Raw genomic sequence first — 23,747 nt, forward strand, 5'->3', positions numbered from 1 at the left:
CAAAAACCAGAATTGGCCCCAAACCGGAATTGTCCACAAACCCAGAATTGTCCACAAACCCGGAATTGTTCACAAACCGGAATTGTCCCCAAACCGGAATTGTCCACAAACCCAGAATTGTACACAAACCAGAATTGTCCCCAAACCGGACATTTTTCTCCCTGTGGACTGCTCAATGTTTACAACATGTATATAATTGACCCTGTCTGTTTAATAACCTGCACTTCATGACAATGGAATTCCTGTTTATCTGGTCATTTTCCATCAGTAACATGTCTGTATTTTCAGCAATATTTAAGATCTGTTCCACCAAGTGAGTGTTAATAAATTAATTCCAGTAATTGGACATTGATGAGGATTTTATAATTGGATTGTAACTCTGTGAGTTGTGTTGTGCAGTAAGATTGAGTCATTTGTAATATTGCGGAGTAACTCACAGTCCAGTGAGGACAACAAGAGGCAGTCCAATAACTTTCTATATTTAAAGTGTACTTTTCTGTGCAATCCAATCTGTAACTTTACATTTTGTGATAAAATATTCTCCAAACACAAACAGTAATAATTGTTCTTGTTCCACAGAAATTTCCGGATTTACAGAAAAGGTAAAATTCATCCCCTGATTTGATTTTAATTTCTAACCTATTTCTCGCCCAGCCTGGAATGATCCAACACTGACCTTTATCTCCTGTTTCAGACTGAAGCGAACTCTCCCAGAGCCACAGAAGGTTTACCCGTTAATAAATGTGGGGAAGTACATTGGCTCACTGCAGTACAGAGTGTGGAAAAAGATGCTGACGGTGATTAATACAGGTGGGTGTGAGCTTCCTGACCCCAGCTATTAAACAGCTCTCTCGGTTATTAGTAGAAGGGACCGGTCTCTTTATATTAAATACAGAATTGTATTTGTAACAGATTAGACTTTACTTCAGTCAGTTTTCTGTTAAAATACAGAATTGTCAGATCAGCTATTGTTACGACCCCCTGGGCGAGTGCGCCGTCAATTCAGTCATACTTGACCCAGAATAACAACACAACTTAAATTAATAAATAATTCAGAGAAAAACACCCAAAGTCTTTGGCCCTTCACCACCCAATAATTACACTCACCAGGTTTGTAAATTTAAAAACAATTAATTTTATTAATGACACTAACTATAGTTAAATATGCAGCAAATACAAAAGGTTGACTAATTCCTACCCCCCCCCCCCCCACTTAAACTCGTCCCATCCTCTACTCAAACACACACTCACTCACACACATACTCACAGAAGACAGACAAACACAGAGGGGGGAAGATGGGTGTAAAAATAATGCTGAAAGTAAAACGAAAGAGACTTTGTTACAGATGGCTGTTTCTAGCACAGCTTTCTTCAATCGAGGCTTTCAGGTCGAGATTTTCATTTTGAGTCTGTAATGGTTTCCCCCTTCCTCCTCACTCTCTCACCCCTCACTCTCCCTCTCTGTCTCACTCTCCCTCGCTCTCTCTCTCGCTCTCTCCCCCTCCCTTTCTTGCTCTCTCCTTCTCTGTCTCGCTCTCCCTCGCTCTCGCCCTCGCTCTTGCTCTCGTTCGCTTGCCCTTGCTCTCTCTCCCTCATTCTCTCCCTCGCTCTCACTCTCTCCCCCGCTCTCACTCTCTCCCTCGCTCTTGCTCTCTCCCTCGCTCTTGCTCTCTCCCTCGATGTCACTCTCGCTCTCTCCTTCGCTCATTCCCTTGATCTCACCTGTTCCCTCGCTCTTGCTCTTTCGCTCTCGTCACTCCCTCGATCTTGCTCTCTCCCTCGGTCTCACTCCCTTGTTCTTGCTCTCTTTCTCGTTCTTGGTCACTCCCTCAATGTCACTCTCTCTCGTTCTTGATATCTCGATCGCTCCCTCGATCTTGTCCTCGCTCGCTCCCTCGTCCTCGCTTGCTCGCTCCCTCAACCTCTCTCTCTACCTCGCTCTCGGTCGCTCCCTCGATCTCACTCTTAATTGCCTCGCTCACTGACTCGATCTCCCTCTATACCTCACTCTCCCACTGTGTCTTGGTTCCCTCACTCTCTCCCTCTCTTTCTCCCTCTCTTTCTCTTTCTCCCTCACTTTCCTTTGCTCCCGCTCGCTCTCTCTTACCTTGCTGTCCCTCACATTTTCTTTCGCTTTACCCCACTCTCTCCTTCTCTCTGTATGTCTTGAGCTTTCCATCTCTCCTTTTCTGTCTGTCACTCTCTCTCTCCCTCTCTGTAACGGGGTTTCCTCAGCCTCACTGCAGGGTGTGTGATGCGCAATCAATATACTCGAGACGAAGGTATTCAGTAACTGAGGCTTTAATGCACTAGAACTGATCCCCAGCAGCTTCGTAACAGAAAGTGAAGGCTGCTGGGATGGCACCATCTCTTATACCCCGCCTTCAGGGCGGAGCTACTTCACACAGCCAATGGTAGACTCCAGGGTCTCAACCAATGGCGTTGGCCTCTCAGGTACCGCAATACCTGGTATTACCACATTCACCCCCTGTTAGGAAGGAATCCGTCGGGGAGGAGGTGGCCAGTGAAAAAAAATAGCCCTTCACATGGTAGGACCAGGTATTGAGGCACCGTACAATCGAGGATTCGATCAAAATGTTCAGTTATTGTGAGAGTCAGGATGAAGCAATAAGTCGCTCTGGTGGCCTGATCGTCCTCCTGGAGCGTCGGAGCTTCAGTGGTGATCCTGGTGTAAGTCTCGGTGGTTGCGACTCCGGGAGCATAGTTTCGGCCTCCTCAGCAGCTTCATCATCCCTGGGCGGCGCTGTTGGGGCAAGCGATTGGCCTGGGGGAGGGAAACTTGTAGGGGGCGCCGATGAGTGGCCGGGCCAGGGCCGGAGTGGCGGGAATACTGAGCCCTCCCACTGCTGCGGGGGTGGTGGAGGTGGGGCTAATGGCTCGGGAGTGCGTGGGGTTCCGGCGGGCGCTAGGTCCCGAAGGGAGACTACATACAGAGAGGAGGAGAGAGTGGGGTAAAGCGAAAGAAAATGTGAGGGACAGCAAAGTAAGAGAGAGCGAGCGGGAGCAAAGGAGAGTGAGGGAGAAAGAGAAAGAGAGGGAGAACGAGAGGGAGAGAGCGAGGGAACCAAGACACAGTGGGAGAGTGAGGTATAGAGGGAGATCGAGTCAGTGAGCGAGGCAATTAAGAGTGAGATCGAGGGAGCGACCGAGAGCGAGGTAGAGAGAGAGGTTGAGGGAGCGAGCAAGCGAGGACGAGGGAGCGAGCGAGGACAAGATCGAGGGAGCGATCGAGATATCAAGAACAAGAGAGAGTGACATTGAGGGAGTGACCAAGAACGAGAAAGAGAGCAAGAACAAGGGAGTGAGACCGAGGGAGAGAGCAAGATCGAGGGAGTGACGAGAGCGAAAGAGCAAGAGCGAGGGAACAGGTGAGATCAAGGGAATGAGCGAAGGAGAGAGCGAGAGTGACATCCCTCTGTCGACCGAGGCCCGCCATGCTTTCAGCCGCATCAAAGCAGACATTGCAAGGGCCACGATGCGCGCTATCAACGAGTCCCTCCCCTTCCAGGTCGAGAGCGATGCGTCCGACGTCGCTCTGGCGGCCACCCTCAACCAAGCGGGCAGGCCCGTGGCTTTCTTTTCCCGTACCCTCCATGCTTCCGAGATCCGCCACTCCTCGAAAAGGAGGCCCAGGCCATAGTAGAGGCTGTGAGACATTGGAGGCATTACCTGGCCAGCAGGAGGTTCACTCTCCTCACAGAGTGACTGCGGGTTAGCGTGCAGCAGGTGGACCCTCTCGACCAACGAGTCTGACTTGTGCACTCGCACGTGCTTCCGAAGCAGGATGGGTCCGGGTGTTGCTAGCCAGGTTGGGAGCGAGGTCCCGGAGGAGGACTTCCTGGGGAAGGCAAGGAGACGTTCATGAGGTGTCTGATTGGTGGTTGTTCAGAGCAGCGACCGGATGGCATGAAGGGCCACCGGGAGCACTTCTTGCCAGCGGGAGACTGTGAGATTCCTAGACCGGAGGGCCAGTAGGACGGTCTTCCAGACCGTTCCGTTCTCCCTCTCTCCCTGCCCGTTTCCCCGGGGGTTGTAACTGGTCGTCCTGCTCGAGGCGATGCCTTTGCTGAGCAGGAATTGACGCAGTTCGTCGCTCATAAAAGGAGGACCCCCTATCACTGTGAATGTACGCGGGGAAACCGAACAGTGTAAAGACACCCTGGAGGGCCTTGATGACGGTGGTTGTGGTCCATGTCTGGGCAGGGGATGGCGAATGGGAACCGGGAGTACTCGTCAATCACGTTCAGGAAATACGTGTTGCGGTCAGTGGAGGGGAGGGGACCTTTAAGTCCATACTGAGGCATTCAAAGGGACGGGAAGCCTTTATCAGGTGCGCCCTCTCTGGCCGGTAGAAGTGCACTCCGCGCAGATTTGGCAGTCCCTGGTGACTGTCCTGACCTCGTCGATGGAGTAGGGCAGGTTGCGGGTCTTAACGAAGTGGAAGAAACAAGTGACCCCCGGGTGGCAGAGGTCCTCGTGGAGGGCTCGGAGGCGGTCCACTTGTGCGGTGGCACAAGTGCCGCGGGACAGGGCATCAGGAGGCTCATTCAGCTTCCCGGGATGGTACAAGATCTCCTAGTTGTAGGCGGAGAGTTCTATCCTCCACCGCAAGAACTTGTCGTTCTTAATCTTGCCCTGCTGTGCGTTATCGAACATGAAGGCTACCGACCGTTGGTCTGTGAGGAGAGTGAACCTCCTGCTGGCCAGGTAATGCCTCCAATGTCTCACAGCCTCTACTATGGCCTGGGCCTCCTTTTCGAGGAGTGGTGGATTTCGGAAGCATGGAGGGTACGGGAAAAGAAAGCCACGGGCCTGCCCGCTTGGTTGAGGGTGGCCGCCAGAGCGACGTCGGACGCATCGCTCTCGACCTGGAAGGGGAGGGACTCATTGATAGCGCGCATCGTGGCCCTTGCAATGTCTGCTTTGATGCGGCTGAAAGCATGGCGGGCCTCGGTCGACAGAGGGAAGGTCGTGGACTGGATTAGGGGTTGGGCTTTGTCTGCGTATTTCGGGACCCACTGAGCGTAATAGCTGAAGAACCCGAGGCAGCGTTTCAGGGCCTTGGGGCAGTGAGGGAGGGGGAACTCCATAAGGGGGCGCATGCGTTCGGGGTCAGGGCCTATAACTCTGTTCCGCACTACGTAGCCAAGGATGGCTATGCAGTCGGTGCGGAACATGCACTTATCCTTATTGTACATGAGGTTAAGGATTTGTGCGGTCTGGAGGAATTTGCGAAGGTTGGCGTCGTGGTCCTGCTGATCATGGCCGCAGATGGTGACGTTATCCAGATACGGAAACGTTGCGCGTAAGCCGTAACGGTCAACCATTCAGTCCATCTCTCGCTGGAAGACCGAGACCCCATTAGTGACACCGAAGGGAACCCTTAAGAATTGGTAGAGCTGCCCATCTGCTTCGAAGGCAGTGTACTTGCGGTCACTAATACGGAGGGGTAGCTGGTGGTAGGCGGACTTGAGAGCCACCGTTGAGAAGACCTTGTATTGCGCGATCCTGTTTACCATGTCGGCTATACGGGGTTGACGGTACGCGTCCAGCTGCGTAAACCTGTTGATGGTCTGACTGTAGTCGATGACCATCCTATGTTTCTCCCCGATCTTTACCACCACTACTTGAGCTCTCCAGGGACTGTTGCTCGCTTCGATGACTCCTTCCTTCAGCAGCCTTTGGACTTCTGACCTGATGAAGGTCCGGTCCTGGGCGCTGTACCTTCTGCTCCTGGTGGCGACGGGTTTGCAATCCGGGGTGAGGTTTGCAAACAGGGAAGGCGGGTCGACCTTAAGGGTCGCGAGGCTGCAGACAGTAAGGGGCGGTATAGGGTCGCCGAATTCAAAGGTCAGGCTTTGCAGGTGGCAGTGGAAGTCCAGCCCCAGGAGGGTAGCCGCGCAGAGTTGCGGCAGGACATACAGGTGGAAATTATCGAATTTCCGACCTTGGACAGTGAGGTTCGCCAGGCAGTACCCCTTTATTTCCACCGAATGTGACCCGGAGGCCAGGGAGATCCTTTGGCTTAAAGGGTGGGTCACGGGGACCGTCGTTGTAGCCTTTGCGAGTGTCCGAGGGCGACTTTGGTCCAACGTCACCGATGCCAGATGAAGCAGCTGCGAGCTCTGGTCGGGCAGCGTGTAGTCAGCCGAGCTGGGGGCCCCATCCAAGAAGGCGTCACCCACGGGTCGCACATGGTGTCCGGGAAATCCCAAGATGGCGGCGGGGATGGACAAAATGGCGGCGCGGTGTTCGTGGCGCAAAATGGCCGCGCCCTTGTGTCGCACATGGCCCTAGGGAAGGAGCGCTGGTCGGTCGGGGCCTGGGGGGGTTTTGCCGCGGCGGTCCGGAGCCACCGGAGAGCGCGGCGATGGCGACGACCTGACAGACCCCTTTTTGCCGCACCCTTTGCAGGTGGCGGTGCGGGCAGCACGCGCGCGGATGACCTGCCTGCCCGCAGAAAAAGCAGCGGGCTCCAATGGCGTTAGCGGGCTGTCCGGTAGCGCAGGCCAGTGGGGTCAGGGGGAAGATCTGGGGGTCTGCGCAGCGGGGTGCCATGCGGGCCAGGAGGCGGACACGCGGTCGGGAGCGTAGGCTTGCGTGTTTTGGTATGCGATGTCCATGGACCCAGCCAGGGCCCGTGCCTCTCTGAGCCCAAGTGTGTCCTTCTCCAGGAGCCTCCTGCGGATATCAGAGGAGCTCATACCTGCCACGACAGCATCTCTTATTAAAAGTTCAGTGTGCTCGCTCCCGAAACTGGTGGGCATCTGCAGCTTTGGCCCAGCACCAGTAGCGCCCGGTAGAATTCTTCCAGTGATTCCCCGGGGCTTTGCCGCCTCGTAGCGAGCAGGTGGCGAGCGTCGACCTGGTTAACAGGGCGGATGTAATGTCCTTCCAGTAGTAGGATGGCGGCATCGTACTTCGCCGCCTCCTTGATAATGGGATAGATCCCAGGGCTGACCCTTGATCGCAGGAGATGCATTTTCTGACCTTCAGTGGGCTCTCCTTCGGCCGTCTCTGGGTAACCCTTAAAACACGCCAGCCAGTGTTTAAATATAGCAGGCCGGGTTTTCCGCATGGGGGCTGAGTTGGAGGCACTCCGGCTTGATACGGAGATCCATCCTTCCAGCTGAGTTGCAGTGCATTAAATTGATGTGCAATCAATATACTCGAGACGAAGGTATTCAGTAACTGAGGCTTTAATGCACTAGAACTGATCCCCAGCAGCTTCGTAACAGAAAGTGAAGGCTGCTGGGACGGCACCATCTCTTATACCCCGCCTTCAGGGCGGAGCTACTTCACACAGCCAATGGTAGACTCCAGGGTCTCAACCAATGGCGTCGGCCTCTCAGGTACCGCAATACCTGGTATTACCACAGTGTGGTCTCCAGGTAAAACCTTCCCCCGTTTCCCGTGTCTTCCCGTTTCCCCTGTATTCTGTTTAAACTCTTCCCCAGGGGATAAATTCCTAATTCTGGTTCCTTGCTGATTTTGCCAATCACTAACCGGCTGTGAAAGTTACAGTGAGAGGGGCTAACATTTTATCCGTGTCCATCTGTTCCCAGCTCCAGTGACCTTCGACCCTAATACAGCCCATCCTGTCCTTTTCCTGTCTGAGGAGCTGAGCACCGTGAGATACACCGGGAAACGGGTGCAGCTTCCCGACAATCCGGAGAGATTCGATCGCTGTCCCTGTGTCCTGGGATCAGAGGGATTCACATCAGGAAAACATTCCTGGGAGGTGGAGGTGGGAAACAAGACTGATTGGAGTGTGGGTGTGGCCAAGGAATCCGTAAACAGGAAGGGGAAATTCACCCTGGATCCAGATAACGGATTCTGGACATTGATGCTGAGACAGGGGAATAAATACTCGGCTTGTGAGAATCCACCAAAACTCTTAGATCTGAGAGTGAAGCCGAGAAAGATTAGAGTCTGTCTGGATTATGAGGGAGGGAAGGTTTCCTTTTATAACTCAGATAACAAGTCTCGTATCTACACTTTCACTGGGACATTCACTGAGAAACTCTATCCTTATTTCAGTCCAAGTCTCACTGATGGTGGTAAAAACAGAGAACCCCTGAAAATCTGTCCGCGGACAGTAACAATCCAGGAGGATGAGGGTTTTATCCCTTCATCCAAATAAAGACTGTTTCCTGTAGGTGGGGGAGGGGGAGACCCCACACACTGGGTCAGCGGGTGGGGGAAGGGAAGGCCCCACACACTGGGTCAGTGGGTCGGGGAAGGGAAGGCCCCACACACTGGGTCACTGGGTGGGGGAGGGGAAGGTCTCACTCACTGGGTGGGGGGTGGGGATGGCCACACACACTGGGCCACTGGGTGGGGGAGGGGAAGGTCCCACTCACTGTGTGGGGGTGGGGATGGCCCCACACACTGGGTCACTGGGTGGGTGAGGCCCCACACACTGGGTGGGGGAGGGGAAAGCCCCACATACTGGGTCACTGGGTGGGGGAGGGGGAGGCTCCACACACTGGGTCACTGGGTGGGGTAGGGGGAGGCCCCAAACACTGGGCACTGGGTGGGGGAGGGGTAGGTCCCACACACTGGGTCACTGGGTGGGGGAGGCCCCACACACTGGGTGGGGGAGGGGAAAGCCCCACATACTGGGTCACTGGGTGGGGGAGGCCCCACACACTGGGTCACTGGGTGGGGGAGGGGAAAGCCCCACACACTCAGTCACTGGGTAGGGGAGGGGAAGACTCCACACACTGGGTCACTGGGAGAGGGAGGCCCGACACACTGGGTCACTAGGTGGGGGAGGGGGAGGCCCCACACACTGGGTCACTGTGTGGGGGAGGGGAAGGTCCCACACACTGGGTGGGGAGGGTAAGGCCCCACACACTGGGTCACTGGGTGGGGGAGGGGGAGGCCCCACACACTGGGTCACTGGGTGGGGGAGGGGAAGGTCCCACACACTGGGTCACTGGGTAGGGGAGGGGGAAGCTCCACACCCTGGGTCACTGGGTGGAGGAGGGGAAGGCCCCACACACTGGGTCACTGGGTGCGGGAGGGAGGCCCCACACACTGGGTCACTGGTTGGGGGAGGGGGAAGCCCCACACACTGGGTCAATGGGTGGGGGAGGGGAAGGCCCCACACACTGGGTCACTGGGTGGGGGAGGGGAAGGCCCCACACACTGGGCCACTAGGTGGGAAGGGGAAAGCCCAAACACTGGGTGGGGAGGGGAAGGCCGCACACACTGCGTCACTGGGAGGGCGAGGGGGATACCACACAGACAGACTGGGTCACTGGGTCACGGGGAGGGGGAGGCCCCACACACTGGGGCAATGGGTGGGTAGGGGAAGGCCCAACACACTGGGCCACTGGGTGGGGGGGGGGAAAGGCCCAACACACTGGGTCCATGGGTGGGTGGAGAATGGCCCCACACACTGGTTCACTGGGTGGGGGAGGGGAAGTCCCCACACACTGGGTCACTGGGTGGGGGAGGGGGAAACCCCACACACTGGGTCACTGGGTGGGGAGGGGGAGGCCCCACATACTGGGTTACTGGGTGGGGGAGGGGAAGGTCCCACACACTGGGTCACTGGGTGGGAAGGGGAAGGCCCAACACACTGGATGGGGGAGGGCAAGGACCCACACACTGGGTCACTTTGTGGGGGAGGGGAAGGTCCCACACACTGGGTCATTGGGTGGGGGAGGGGAAGGCACCACACACTGGGTCACTGGGTGGGGGAGGGGAAAGCCCCACACACTCAGTCACTGGGTAGGGGAGGGGAAGACTCCACACACTGGGTCACTGGGAGGGGGAAGCCCGACACACTGGGTCGCTAGGTGGGGGAAGGGGAGGCCCCACACACTTGGTCACTGGGTGGGGGAGGGGAAGGTCCCACACACTGGGTGGGGGAGGGTAAGGCCCCACACTCTGGGTGGGGGAGGGGGAGGCCCCACACACTGGGTCACTGGGTGGGGGAGGGGAAGGTCCCACACACTGGGTCACTGGGTGGGCGAGTGGGGGGAGGGAAGGCCCCACACACTGGGTCACTGGGTGGGGGAGGGCAAGGCCCCACACACTGGGTGGGGGAGGGGGAGGCCCCACACACTGGGTCACTGGGTGGGGGAGGGGGAGGCCCCACATGCTGGGTCACTGGGTGGGGGAGGGGAAGGCCCCACACACTGGGTCACTGGGTGGGGAGGGGAAGGCCCCACACACTGGGTCACTGGGTGGGGGAGGGGAGAAGCCCCACACACTGGGTCCATGGGTGGGTGGAGAATGGCCCCACACACTGGGTCACTGGGTGGGGGAGGGGAAGACCTCACACACTGGGTCACTGGGTGGGGAGGGAGAGGTCCCACATACTGGGTTACTGGGTGGGGGAGGGGAAGGTCCCACATACTGGGTTACTGGGTGGGGGAGGGGAAGGCCCCACACACTTGGCCACTGGGTGAGGAGGGGAAAGCCCCACACACTGGGTGGGGGAGAGGAAGGCCCCACACACTGCGTCACTGGGAGGGCGAGGGGGACGACACACACATTGGGTCACTGGGTAGGGGAGGGGAAGGCCCTACACACTGGGTCACTGGGAGGGTGAGGCCCCACACACTGGGTCACTGGGTAGGGGAGGGGAAAACCCCACACACTGGACCACGGGGAGGGGGAGGCCCCACACACTGGGTCACTGGGTGGGGGGGGGGGAAAGGCCCCACACACTGGGTCCATGGGTGGGTGTAGAATGGCCCCACACACTGGGTCACTGGGTGGGGGGGGGAAGACCCCACACACCGGGTCACTGTGTGGGGGAGGGGGAAACCCCACACACTGGGTCACTGGGTGGGGAGGGGGAGGCCCCACATACATGGTTACTGGGTGGGGGAGGGGAAAGCCCCACATGCTGGGTCACTGGGTGGGGGAGGGGAAGGTCCCACACACTGGGTCACTGGGTGGGGAGGGGAAGGCCCAACACACTGGATGGGGGAGGGGAAGGTCCCACACACTGGGTCACTGGGTGGGGGAGGAGAAGGTCCCACACACTGGGTCACTGGGTGTGTCGGGGGGGGGAACGTCCCACACACTGGTTCACAGGGTGTGGGGGGGGAATGTCCCACACACTGGGTCACTGGGTGGGGAGGGGAAGGCCTCACACACTAGGTCACTGGGTGTGTGTGTGGGGGGGGAACGTCCCACACACTGGGTCACTTTGTGGGGGAGGGGGATGCCCCACACATTGGGTCACTGGGTGGGGGAGGGGAATGCCCCACACACTGGGTCACTGGCTGTGGGGGGGAAGGTCCCACACACTGGGTCACTGTGGGGGAGGGGAGTGCCCCACACACTGGGTCACTGGGTGGGGGAGGGGAATGCCGCACACACTGGCTCACTGGGTGGGGAGGGGAAGGCCCCACACACTGGGTGACTGGGTGGGGGAGGGGAAGGCCACACACACTGGGTCGCTGGGTGGGGGAGGGGAGAAGCCCCACACACTGGGTCCATGGGTGGGTGGAGAATGGCCCCACACACTGGGTCACTGGTTGGGGGAGGGGAAGACCCCACACACTGGGTCACTGGGTGGGGGAGGGGGAAACCCCACACACTGGGTCACTGGGTGGGGAGGGAGAGGTCCCACATACTGGGTTACTGGGTGGGGAGGGGAAAGCCCCACACACTGGGTCACTGGGTGGGGGAGGGGAAGGTCCCACACACTGGGTCACTGGGTGGGGAGGGGAAGGCCCAACACACTGGATGGGGGAGGGGAAGGTCCCACACACTGGGTCACTGGGTGGGAGAGGGGAAGGTCCCACACACTGGGTCACTGGGCGGGGAAGGGGAAGGCACCACACACTGGGTCACTGGGTGTGGGGGGGAAGTTCCCACACACTGGGTCACTGGGTGGGGGAGGGGAAGGCCCCACACACTGGGTCACAGGGTGGGGAGGGGGGATGGGCCCACACACTTGGTCACTGGGTGTGGGGGGTGGAAGGTCCCACACACTGGGTCACTGGGTGGGGGAGGGGAATGCTCCACACACTGGGTCACTGGGTGGGGAGGGGAAGGCCCCACACACTGGGTCACTGGGTGGGCGGGGGGGTGTCTGTGTTTAATATCTATACAGAGTGTGTGAGATTCCAGCTCGTCTTCCATTATCTGAAGGGGCTGAACCTCAATTTCTGGTTACAGTTCAGCCCCACCTTACTGATCATTGACCACCCGGTGCTGAGGAGATCGGGCAGAGGACCCCCTTGTCCTCCTGCTCCTGGGCCTGGTACAGGTGACCATTAACAGGTCCAAGCAGTGGGCAGTTGATTCCACTGGTACGCTTGATGGCTCGTGGGTACGGGGTGGGTGGGGGGCAGTGGTGGGGGTGATGGTGGGGGGATGGGGGGTGGGGGCGGGGGTGGGTGGGATGGGATGGTGCCTGGGGTTCATCATCAACCCTGGGAAAGTCAGGTTTTAAAATTTCTTTTAAATGTTTTGGATTTTTGTCACAATGGGTTATTCCTGCCCCTTTCAGATGGGGAACTTCTTGTTTCGGATTTCTTCAAAAGAAAAAAATAGAAACTGTCCTTGTTGGGTTAGGAGGTACATGCTTGTATTGTCTAATTCTGTAAATAAATGATCTAAAAGTGTGTAAAGATTGGCTCCAGTTCTATCCTTCACCATTGTCTTTCTGGAATATCACACTTTGGGGGAAAGTGACAGTGAATCCTCCACAAAAGAAGCTTTCTTGGTGTTGTTCCCAGGACAGAGTCTCACCCAGCATCACTGAATGGTTAAAAGGGGATGTTTCACTTTGACATCATTTATCTCGCCGGCACTTCCATTCCATTCCCAAACTTTAACTCGCTGCTCTGTCTTGTTACTGTCACTGACGTGGGATGATTTTAGAATAAACCCGGAAAAAATAATTTGAAGTGAAATAATTTAAATTGACCAAAGACACAGCTTTTCACCTTTACACAGGAAAACTTTAGTTGGAATAAATTCACTCCAAATCTTTCACTTGAATGTCATTCAAAGTTATTTGCAAATCTTGGGCGTCATTCTCCGACCCCCCCGCCGGGTCGGAGAATGGCCGTTGGTCGCCGTGAATCCCGCCCCCGCCGAAGTCACCGGTACCGGAGATTGGGCGGGGGCGGGAATCGGGCCGCGCCGGTTGGCGGGACCCCCCGCTCAATTCTCCGGCCCAGATGGGCCGAAGTCCCGCCCAGAAATTGCCTGTGCCGCCGGCGTAAATCAAAGCTGGTATTTACCGGCGGGACCAGGCGGCGTGGGCGGGCTCCGGGGTCCTGGGGGGGCGCGGGGCGATCTGACCCCGGGGGGTGCCCCTACGGTGGCCTGGCCCGCGAACGGGGCCCACCGATCTGCGGGCGGGCCTGTGCCGTGGGGGCACTCTTTCCGTTCCGCCTCCGCCACGGCCTCCACCATGGCGGAGGCGGAATAGACTCTCCCCACTGCGCATGCGCGAGAAACTGTCGGCGGCCGCTGACGCTCCCGCGCATGCACCGCATTTCCGCGCCAGCTGGCGGGGCACCAAAAGCCATTTCCGCCAGCTGGCGGTGCAACAAACGCCATTTCCGCCAGCTGGCGGGGCGGAAGTCCCTCCGGCGCCGGCCTAGCCCCTCAATGTTGGGGCTCGGCCCCCAAAGATGCGGAGCATTCCGCACCTTTGGGCCGGCGCGATGGCCGTCTGATTGGCGCCGTTTTTGGCGCCAGTCGGCGGACATCGCGCCGTTGGGGGAGAATTTCGCCCCTTAAATTGAAATGAATAAACTCAATCGGTCACATTTCCATTGTGTCAGGAACTCCAAGTGCCAATTTTTATTTGACATTCCCAGGCCATGAATGCAAGAAATACAAACATGAGTATTGCTGAAAAAGAGACAGGCTGTCAAAGCTTTTCATCTTGACTCATCAGGACAGAGGCAAAAATTCCAAATTTCAAAGGGAACAACAAATAATACCACATGAGAAAAAGAGTGCTGATTGGTTGGCAGGGGGACATTGATTGGTTGAGACGTTGTCATGGAGAATATGCCAGGTAACAGTTCCCCCAAAGGTTTTGTTTAAATTCAAAAAGGCGAGTATTCTTGGCATTCTTGTGTCTGACCTGATAAGTGTGAAATGAAAAGCTTTGACAGCATGTCTCTCTTTTCACAAATACTCAAGTTCTGCATTAATAAATTACTATTTAAATACACACAGACGAAGAGAAAACAATTAGCAAACTTAGAGCAACTCATACTTTGCTGACAAGACATTGATTAAAATGTGTGAAATTCAATGAGCTCTATGAACAGACACTCATTACTCAGTCAGTGACGTCTTTGCTGCTCAGTCACATTCATCAGGTGGATGACGGCCATTTACCCAAAGATCTTCTGTACAGTGAGCTGGACACTGAGTCACTGCTGGAAGTCCATATCTCCGCTACAAGGACACCGCCAGTGAGATATGAAGATGATGGACATTGACTCTGACAACTGGGAGACAGTTACCGATGGCCGTGCCCCCTGGTGGCTGACTGTTTGGAGGGACATTGGAAGAGGTGAGCAGATAGGGAAAAGCTCAGCTGGCTGAGAAGCCTCCCGCACCTTTCCCTCCTCCCCCACCACAACAATAATTCTACAATTGGAGATGTCTCATTATCAATAGTTATGTTCTGTATTCAGTAATCCAGCTGCTGGTGGAACGTCACGTGATCTGTAGTGACGTCAGCAGAGTGTTTACGTGGGTTTTCAGCTCACCATCTTGTTCTGTAAGAGCAACATCTCCAAATAAACCCTGCTCTGTGGTTGTGATTAACTGAGAGCGAGGAACCTCAAATTCTTTTCCCTTTGCAGCAACTAGAGAAATAGAACCATTCCATGGGTCACAATAGTATTGAAGCTCCTCAGAGTCCAACTTGATCTCTGTCGACACTGAAATAGTTTTACACCATTTGTAACAACCATTTTGAAATGTCTGTAATGTTTCTTTGACTGTATTGAAGCACCTCAGAGAGCAACATGATGTATGTAGAGAAGCTGAATATTATTGCACTTTGTGTGACGGCCACTTTGAAATGTTTATAATGTTCTTTCAGATATGTTATGAATAAAGGGTATTTTGCGGATGGAAAGTATTTTGTGTCCCCTGGTTAAGTTTAGAGACGTGGATGAACAGAGTCACAGGACGATGAACTTTGAACAAAACAATTATTAAACAAGAAAATATTAACTGACTTCCGGTTGCGGCTATGCGGAGCTAAGCCGCACGATTCGGCAGCTCCCGCTACCACGGACTTTCGGGCTCTTTTAAGAGCCCCAACGGGGAATTTTTTGTCAACCCAGCCCGGTGTGGGGTGTGGGAGAAGGGAGTCCCCCGCAAACGAAGGAGGAAAAAACCGGCGGCGACGGCTGCAGCGCGAGGAATCATCGACCAAAAGGTTAGAGGGAGAGAAGTTCAAGATGGCGGCGGAGAAAGCGCAGGCGACATGGGGGCCTGAGCAGGATGAAATCGTGAGACGGTGCGTGGAGCTGCTGAAGAGGGAGGTGCTGACCCCGATGCTACAGGCAATTGAGGGGCTCAAGGAGACATTAAAGACCCAGGAGACAGAGCTTTGCGTGGTGGAGCAGAAGGTGACAGATATTGAGGACGAGATCCTGGGCCTGGCAGTTAAGACACAGACGCACGAGGCACTTCATAAAAAGTGCACTGAAAGGATCGAGGCCCTAGAAAACGGAGCGCGAAGGAAGAATCTTCGGATACTTGGTCTCCCTGAGGGTGTGGAAGGAGTGGACTGTGGAGCGTACGCAAGTACGATGCTGAGCTCACTGATGGGTGCTGAGGCCCCTACGGGCCCCATGGAGGTGGAGTGGGCAAATCGGATTCCGTCGAGAAGACCAAAAGCGGGAGAACCACCGAGGGCGATAATCGTGCGATTTTACCGCCTTAAGGACAGAGAAGAGGTCCTGAGATGGGCTAAAAAGGTGCGGAGTAGCAGATGGGAGTACGCTGTGGTACGGATATACCAGGATTGGAGTGCGGAGGTGGCGAGAAGGAGGGCGAGCTTCAACCGAGCCAAAGAGGTGTTGCATAAAAGGAAGGTGAAGTTTGGGATGCTGCAGCCGGCAAGACTATGGGCCACGTATCAGGAGAGACACCATTATTTCGAGACGGCGGAGGAAGCATGGTCCTTCATCAAAGAAGAGAAATTGGATGGGAACTGAGGGACTGATGCTGCAGGAAATGTTATTGTTATTGATTTTGTTAATGTTATGGGCGAAGTTAATTGAGAAGTAAACAGGGAAGGGGGGAGACATTGGGGAAATGTGGGCGCCGGTGAGGGGGGAAAGACGGGACATAGTCGGAGAATGGGGAAGGAGAGGGGGAGGGGAAAGGGAGCTGCACCATAAGAGGCGGGTCAGGTAAAGGGATGTTCCCGCGCCAGAAAGAATAAGGAGGGAAGACAGGCGCAAGGGAGTTCCCCCACACGGGGGGGGTCGAGGAGTGAGCAGGAGTAGCCGGGGTCAGTTGAAGTCAGCTGACTTACGGAAGTGATATGGGGGGAGCAATCATGCTAGATAGGGATCTAGCGGGGGGTGGGGTGGGGGGGTGGGGTGGGGGGACAACTGGGTTGCTGCTGCGGAAATCCAAAAGGAAATGGCTAAAGAGTGGGTGGGCGGGGATGGTGTGCGACGCTGGGGGAGCGAGTGGGAGCGCGGAGGCGGGCTATGGGACTGGCCTAGAGAAGGTAATGGCTAGTCGACACGGGAGGGGGGCAGGTAGCCCCCTAGTGAGGCTGATCACGTGGAACGTGAGAGGCCTGAACGGACCGATAAAAAGGGCCCGAGTGCTCGCGCATTTGAAAGGACTAAGGGCAGACGTGGTTATGCCCCAAGAGACGCACCTAAAGGTGGCGGCCCAAGTTAGACTAAGGAAAGGATGGGTGGGACAGGTGTTCCACTCAGGACTGGACGTAAAGAACAGAGGGGTGGCCATATTGGTGGGGAAACGGGTAGCATTTGAAGCAAAGAACATCGTAGCAGATAGCGGAGGTAGATATGTAATGGTGAGTGGTAGGCTGGAGGGAATGGAGGTCGTGTTGGTTAATGTGTATGCCCCAAATTGGGACGATGCGGGATTTATGAGACGGATGCTGGGGCGTATACCGGACCTGGAGGTAGGAAACTTGATTCTAGGAGGGGACTTTAATACGGTGCTAGACCCGGGGCTAGATAGATCCAGCTCAAGGACCGGAAGGAGGCCGGCAGCGGCCAAGGTACTTAAGGGGTTTATGGACCAAATGGGGGGAGTGGATCCATGGCGATTTCTTAGACCTAGGGCTAGGGAGTTTTCCTTCTTCTCCCATGTCCATAAAGTGTACTCCCGGATAGATTTTTTTGTTTTGGGAAGGTCGTTGATCTCTAGGGTGGAAGAAGCTGAGTACTCAGCCATAGCGGTTTCGGATCATGCCCCACATTGGGTGGACCTGGAATTAGGAGAGGGCAGGGAGCAGAGAACACTCTGGCGATTAGATGTGGGACTGATGGCGGATAAGGGGGTGTGTGCAAGAGTGCGGGGGTGTATTGAGAGATACCTGGAGGTCAATGACGATGGCGAGGTCCCTGTGGGAGTGGTTTGGGAAGCACTAAAAGCGGTGGTCAGAGGAGAGCTGATCTCTATTGGGGCCCACAAAAGGAAAACAGAGGCCAAGGAAAGGGAAAGATTACTGGGGGAGATCTTAAGGGTGGACAGGGAATTTGCAGAGACCCCGGAGGAGGAATTGTACAGGGAGAGGAGACGACTCCAGACGGAGTTTGACCTTCTGACCACCAGAAAGGCGGAGGTACTGTGGAGGAAGGCACAGGGGAGGAGGTATGAATATGGGGAAAAGGCTAGTCGCCTGTTGGCTCATCAATTGCGAAAGAGGGCAGCAGCGAGGGAGATAGGAGGAATTAGAGATGAAAGGGGAGACACGGTGCAAAGGGCAGGAAAGATAAATGAGGTGTTCAAGACCTTTTATGAGGAACTGTATAGGTCTCAACCCCCAGAGGGAGAGGAGGGGATGCGGCAGTTCCTGGACCAATTGAGGTTCCCGAAAGTGGAGGAGCAGGAGGTGGTAGGCCTGGGGACACCGATTGAGGTGGACGAGGTCATTAAGGGACTAGGAAGCATGCAAGCAGGGAAGGCCCCGGGGCCAGACGGGTTCCCGGTGGAATATTACAGAAAATATGTGGACTTGTTGGCCCCGTTGATGGCGAGGACGTTCAATGAGGCCAGGGAAGGGGGGACTCTACCTCCGACGATGTCGGAGGCGACGATATCGCTAATTTTGAAGAGGGACAAAGATCCGTTGCAGTGCGGGTCCTATAGACCTATTTCACTATTGAACTTGGACGCCAAATTGCTGGCAAAGGTACTGGCATCGAGGATAGAGGACTGTGTCCCGGGGGTGGTGCACGAAGACCAGACAGGGTTCGTAAAAGGGAGACAACTGAATGTTAACGTGCGACGACTATTAGGGGTGATAATGATGCCCCCAGTGGAGGGGGAGGCAGAGATAGTGGCGGCAATGGACGCAGAGAAGGCATTTGATAGGGTGGAGTGGGAGTATTTATGGGACGTGTTAAGGAGGTTTGGGTTTGGGAACGGGTTTATTAGCTGGGTTAGACTTCTTTATGGGGCTCCAACGGCAAGCGTAGTTACACGTCGACATAGATCGGAGTATTTCCGACTATATAGGGGAACAAGACAGGGATACCCGCTGTCTCCATTGTTGTTCGCGTTGGCAATTGAACCTCTGGCCATGGCGTTGAGAGACTCCAGGAAATGAAGAGGGGTGATTAGAGGGGGAGAAGAACACCGAGTCTCGTTGTACGCGGATGACCTATTGTTATACGTGTCGGACCCAGCGGGGGGATGATAGAGGTTATGCGAATTTTGAGGGGGTTCGGAGAATTCTCGGAGTATAGGCTAAACATGGGGAAAAGTGAATTATTTGTGATACGTCCAGGGGACCAGAATAGAGAGATAGAAGGCTTGCCGCTAAGGAAAGTGGAAAGAAACTTCCGATACCTGGGGATTCAGATCGCTAGGAGCTGGGGAACCTTGCACAGACTTAATCTGACACGGCTGGTAGAACAAATGGAGGAGGACTTCAAGAGGTGGGACATGCAGCCTCTATCGCTGGCGGGCAGGGTGCAAGCAATTAAGATGATGGTCCTCCCAAGGTTCTTATTTGTATTTCAATGTCTCCCTATATTAATCACCAAGACCTTCTTTAATAAAATAGACAGGAGCATCACGAGCTTCGTGTGGGCAGGGAAAGTCCCGAGAGTAAGGAGGGGGTTCCTTCAGCGTAGTAGGGACAGAGGAGGATTGGCACTACCGAACTTGTGCGATTACTATTGGGCCGCCAATGTGGCAATGATACGTAGATGGATGATGGAGGGTGAGGGAGCGGCGTGGAAAAGACTGGAGAGAAAGTCCTGTAAAGGGACGAGTTTAGAGGCGCTGGTGACGGCGCCGCTACCGTTCTCACCTAAAAAGTTTACCACGAACCCGGTGGTGGCGGCAACACTGAATATCTGGGGACAGTGGAGGCGACAGAGAGGGGTGCGGTGGGGTCCCTGGTGGGGTCCCCTATCAGGAACAACCATAGGTTCGCCCCAGGAAGAATGGATGGAGGATTTCAGAGCTGGTACCAGTTGGGAATTAGGAGGGTGGGAGATTTATTTATAGATGGGACTTTTGCGAGCTTGGGAGCATTGGAGGAAAAGTATAAGTTGCCCCTGGGAAATTTCTTGAGATATATGCAGGTGAGGGCGTTTACTAGACAACAGGTGAGGGAATTTCCGTTGCTCCCGACACAGGGGATACAGGACAGGGTGCTTTCAGGGGTGTGGGTCGGAGAGGGCAAGGTGTCAGAGATTTATCGAGAGATGAGGGAAGAGGGGGAGGAGTCGGTGGGCGAACTAAAAGGAAAGTGGGACGAAGAATTAGGGGAGGAGATAGAGGAGGGTATGTGGGCTGATGCCCTAAGCGGGGTGAATTCCTCTTCCTCATGCGCCAGGCTTAGCCTGATTCAATTTAAGGTGCTACATAGAGCACACATAACGGGGGCAAGATTGAGCAGGTTCTTTGGAGTGGAGGACAAATGTGGGAGGTGTGGCGGGAGCCCGGCAAACCACGCACATATGTTTTGGGCGTGCCCGGCACTGGAAGGGTATTGGAAGGGAGTGACGGGAGTGATTTCGCAGGTGGTGAAGGCCCGGGTCAAACCAGGCTGGGGGTGAGCTCTATTTGGAGTTGCGGAAGAGCCGGGAGTTCAGGAGGCGAAAGAGGCCGACGTTGTGGCCTTTGCGTCCCTAGTAGCCCGGCGTAGGATCCTACTCATGTGGAAGGAGGTGAAACCCCCTGGACTGGAGGCCTGGGTAAACGATATGGCGGGGTTCATTAAACTGGAGCAGATAAAGTTTGCCCTGAGAGGATCGGCTCAAGGGTTCACCAGGCGGTGGCAGCCATTTCTCGACTACCTAGGGGAACGTTAGAGGGAAGACAGATGACCAGCAGCAGCAACCAGGGGGAGCGGGGGGGGTAGGGGAGGGGGGGGGGGGCGTTTAGTTTAGTTTAGGTCAATAGATAAGGGGGTTTTGTTACTTGTATATTGTTAAAAATTTCTGTATTGTTACTGTTGCGTTTGTTTTGTAAGAGGAAAAATTGTTGTTTGGGAAAAAAGAATTTCAATAAAATATATTTTTTTAAAAAAAGAAAATATTAACTATCCATAAAATCCCTGCAGTGCAGGAGGAGGCCATTCGGCCCTTCGAGTCTGCACTGATCCTCTGAAAGAACACCCAACCGAGTCCCACTCCCCCACCCAAAACCCACAATCCCACCGAACCTGCTCATCTTCGGACTGTGTGAGGAAACCAGAGCACCCAGAGGTGACGCAGCAGTGCTAAATACTATGCCACCGTGCTGCCCCCTATTATTCACAATTCCTTCATCCCAGCTGTACCTTTACAGATATTTACAGATTTGTAAGGATAACACAAGTTACAGGCTTTTACTCTAATGTTCTCAGTAAATCAGGAATAAGAAGGGTGCAGTCACAATGTTGGGGGTTTACTACAGGCCTCCCAACAGCCAGCGGGAGATAGAGGAGCAGATAGGTAGACAGATTTTGGAAAAGAGTAAAAACAGGGTTGTGGTGATGGGATACTTCAATTTCCCCAATATTGACTGGGACTCACTTAGTGCCAGGGGCTTAGACGGGGCAGAGTTTGTAAGGAGCATCCAGGAGGGCTTCTTAAAACAATATGGAGACAGTCCAACTAGGGAAGGGGCAGTACTGGACCTGGTATTGGGGAATGAGCCCGGCCAGGTGGTAGAAGTTTCAGTAGGGGAGCATTTCGGGAACAGTGACCACAATTCAGTAAGTTTTAAAGTGCTGGTGGACAAGGATAAGAGTGGTCCTAGGATGAATGTGCTAAATTGGGGGAAGGCTAATTATAACAATATTAGGCGGGAACTAAAGAACCTAGATTGGGGGCGGATGTTTGAGGGCAAATCAACATCTGACATGTGGGAGGCTTTCAAGTGTCAGTTGAAAGGAATTCAGGACCGGCATGTTCCTGTGAGGAAGAAGGATAAATACGGCAATTTTCGGGAACATTGGATAACGAGAGATATTGTAGGCCTCGTCAAAAAGAAAAAGGAGGCATTTGTCAGGGCTAAAAGGCTGGGAACAGACGAAGCCTGTGTGGAATATAAGGAAAGTAGGAAGGAACTTAAGCAAGGAGTCAGGAGGGCTAGAAGGGGTCATGAAAAGTCATTGACAAATAGGGTTAAAGAAAATCCCAAGGCTTTTTACACATACATAAAAAGCAAGGGGGTAGCCAGTGAAAGGGTTGGCCCACTGAAGGATAGGCAAGGGAATCTATGTGTGGAGCCAGAGGAAATGGGCGAGGTACTAAATTAATACTTTGCATCAGTATTCACCAAAGAGAAGAAATTGGTAGATGTTGAGTCTGGAGAAGGGTGTGTAGATAGCCTGGGTTACATTGAGATCCAAAAAGACGAGTTGTTGGGCGTCTTAAAAAATATTAAGGTAGATAAGTCCCCAGGGCCTGATGGGATCTACCCCAGAATACTGAAGGAGGCTGGAGAGGAAATTGCTGAGGCCTTGACAGAAATCTTTGGATCCTCGCTGTCTTCAGGTGATGTCCCGGAGGACTGGAGATAGCCAATGTTGTTCCTCTGTTTAAGAAGGGTAGCAAGGATAATCCAGGGAACTACAGGCCGGTGAGCCTTACTTCAGTGGTAGGGAAATTACTGGAGAGAATTCTTCGAGACAGGATCTACTCCCATTTGGAAGCAAATGGACGTATTAGTGAGAGGCAGCATGGTTTTGTGAAGGGGAGGTTGTGGCTCACTAACTTGATAGAGGTTTTTGAGGAGGTCACAAAGATGATTGATGCAGGTACGGCAGTGGATGTTGTCTATATAGACTTCAGTAAGGCCTTTGACAAGGTCCCTCATGGTAGACTAGTACAAAAGGTGAAGTCACACGGGATCAGATGTGAGCTGGCAAGGTGGATACAGAACTGGCTAGGTCATAGAAGGCAGAGAGTAGCAATGGAAGGATGCTTTTCTAATTGGAGGGCTGTGACCAGTGGTGTTCCACAGGGATCAGTGCTGGGACCTTTGCTGTTTGTCGTGTATATAAATGATTTGGAGGAAAACGTAACTGGTCTGATTAGTAAGTTTGCAGACGACACAAAGGTTGGTGGAATTGCGGATAGCCATGAGGACTGTCAGAGGATACAGCAGGATTTAGATTGTTTGGAGACTTGGGCGGAGAGATGGCAGATGGAGTTTAATCCGGACAAATGTGAGGGAATGCATTTTGGAAGGTCTAATGCAGGTAGGGAATATACAGTGAATGGTAGAACCCTCAGGAGTATTGAAAGTCAGAGAGATCTAGGAGTACAGGTCCACAGGTCACTGAAAGGGGCAACACAGATGGAGAAGGTAGTCAAGAAGGCATACGGCATGCTTGCCTTCATTGGCCGGGGCATTGAGTATAAGAATTGGCAAGTCATGTTGCAGCTATATAGAACCTTAGTTAGACCACACTTGGAGTATAGTGTTCAATTCTGGTTGCCACACTACCAGAAGGATGTGGAGGCTTTAGAGAGGGTGCAGAAGAGATTTACCAGAATGTTGCCTGGTACGGAGGGCATTAGCTATGAGGAGCGGTTGAATAAACTCAGTTTGTTCTCACTGGAACGACGGAGGTTGAGGGGCGACCTGATAGCGGTCTACAAAATTATGAGGGGCATAGACAGAGTGGATAGTCAGAGGCTTTTCCCCAGGGTAGAGGTGTCAATTACTAGGGGGCATATGTTTAAGGTGAGAGGAGCAAGGTGTAGAGTAGAGGTACGAGGCAAGTTTTTTACACAGAGGGTAGTGGGTGCCTGGAACCCGCTACCGGAGGAGGTGGTGGAAGCAGGGACGATAGTGACATTTAAGGGGCATCTTGATAAATTCATGAATAGGATGGGAATAGAGGGATACGGACCCAGGAAGTGTAGAAGATTGTAGCTTAGTCGGGCAGCATGGTCAGCACGGGCTTGGAGGGCCGAAGGGCCTGTTCCTGTGCTGTACATTTCTTTGTTCTTTGTTTGTTCTAGCCCCCTGGAAAATGGAGAATCACCCCGTCCGGAGTGATTCTCGCCCGTTTTCCGGCGGGCATGGGGACTTTGTCC

At 54.3% G+C, this 23,747-nt stretch overlaps 1 protein-coding gene across 1 annotated transcript in view; it reads left to right on the forward strand.

The window, feature by feature from the left end:
* Window positions 1–8,198, forward strand: part of LOC140390520 (zinc-binding protein A33-like) — a 33,967-nt gene extending 25,769 nt beyond the window's left edge. Inside the window, exons 4-6 of the mRNA XM_072475690.1 lie at window positions 580–602; window positions 695–810; window positions 7,587–8,198. Of these exons, the coding sequence (XP_072331791.1) occupies window positions 580–602; window positions 695–810; window positions 7,587–8,164 (717 nt within the window). The 3' untranslated portion in view covers window positions 8,165–8,198. The remainder of the gene's footprint in view (window positions 1–579; window positions 603–694; window positions 811–7,586) is intronic.
* Window positions 8,199–23,747: the final 15,549 nt, after the last annotated feature.

This window comes from Scyliorhinus torazame, chromosome 14, assembly GCF_047496885.1.
Source record: "Scyliorhinus torazame isolate Kashiwa2021f chromosome 14, sScyTor2.1, whole genome shotgun sequence".
Taxonomy (NCBI): domain Eukaryota; kingdom Metazoa; phylum Chordata; class Chondrichthyes; order Carcharhiniformes; family Scyliorhinidae; genus Scyliorhinus; species Scyliorhinus torazame.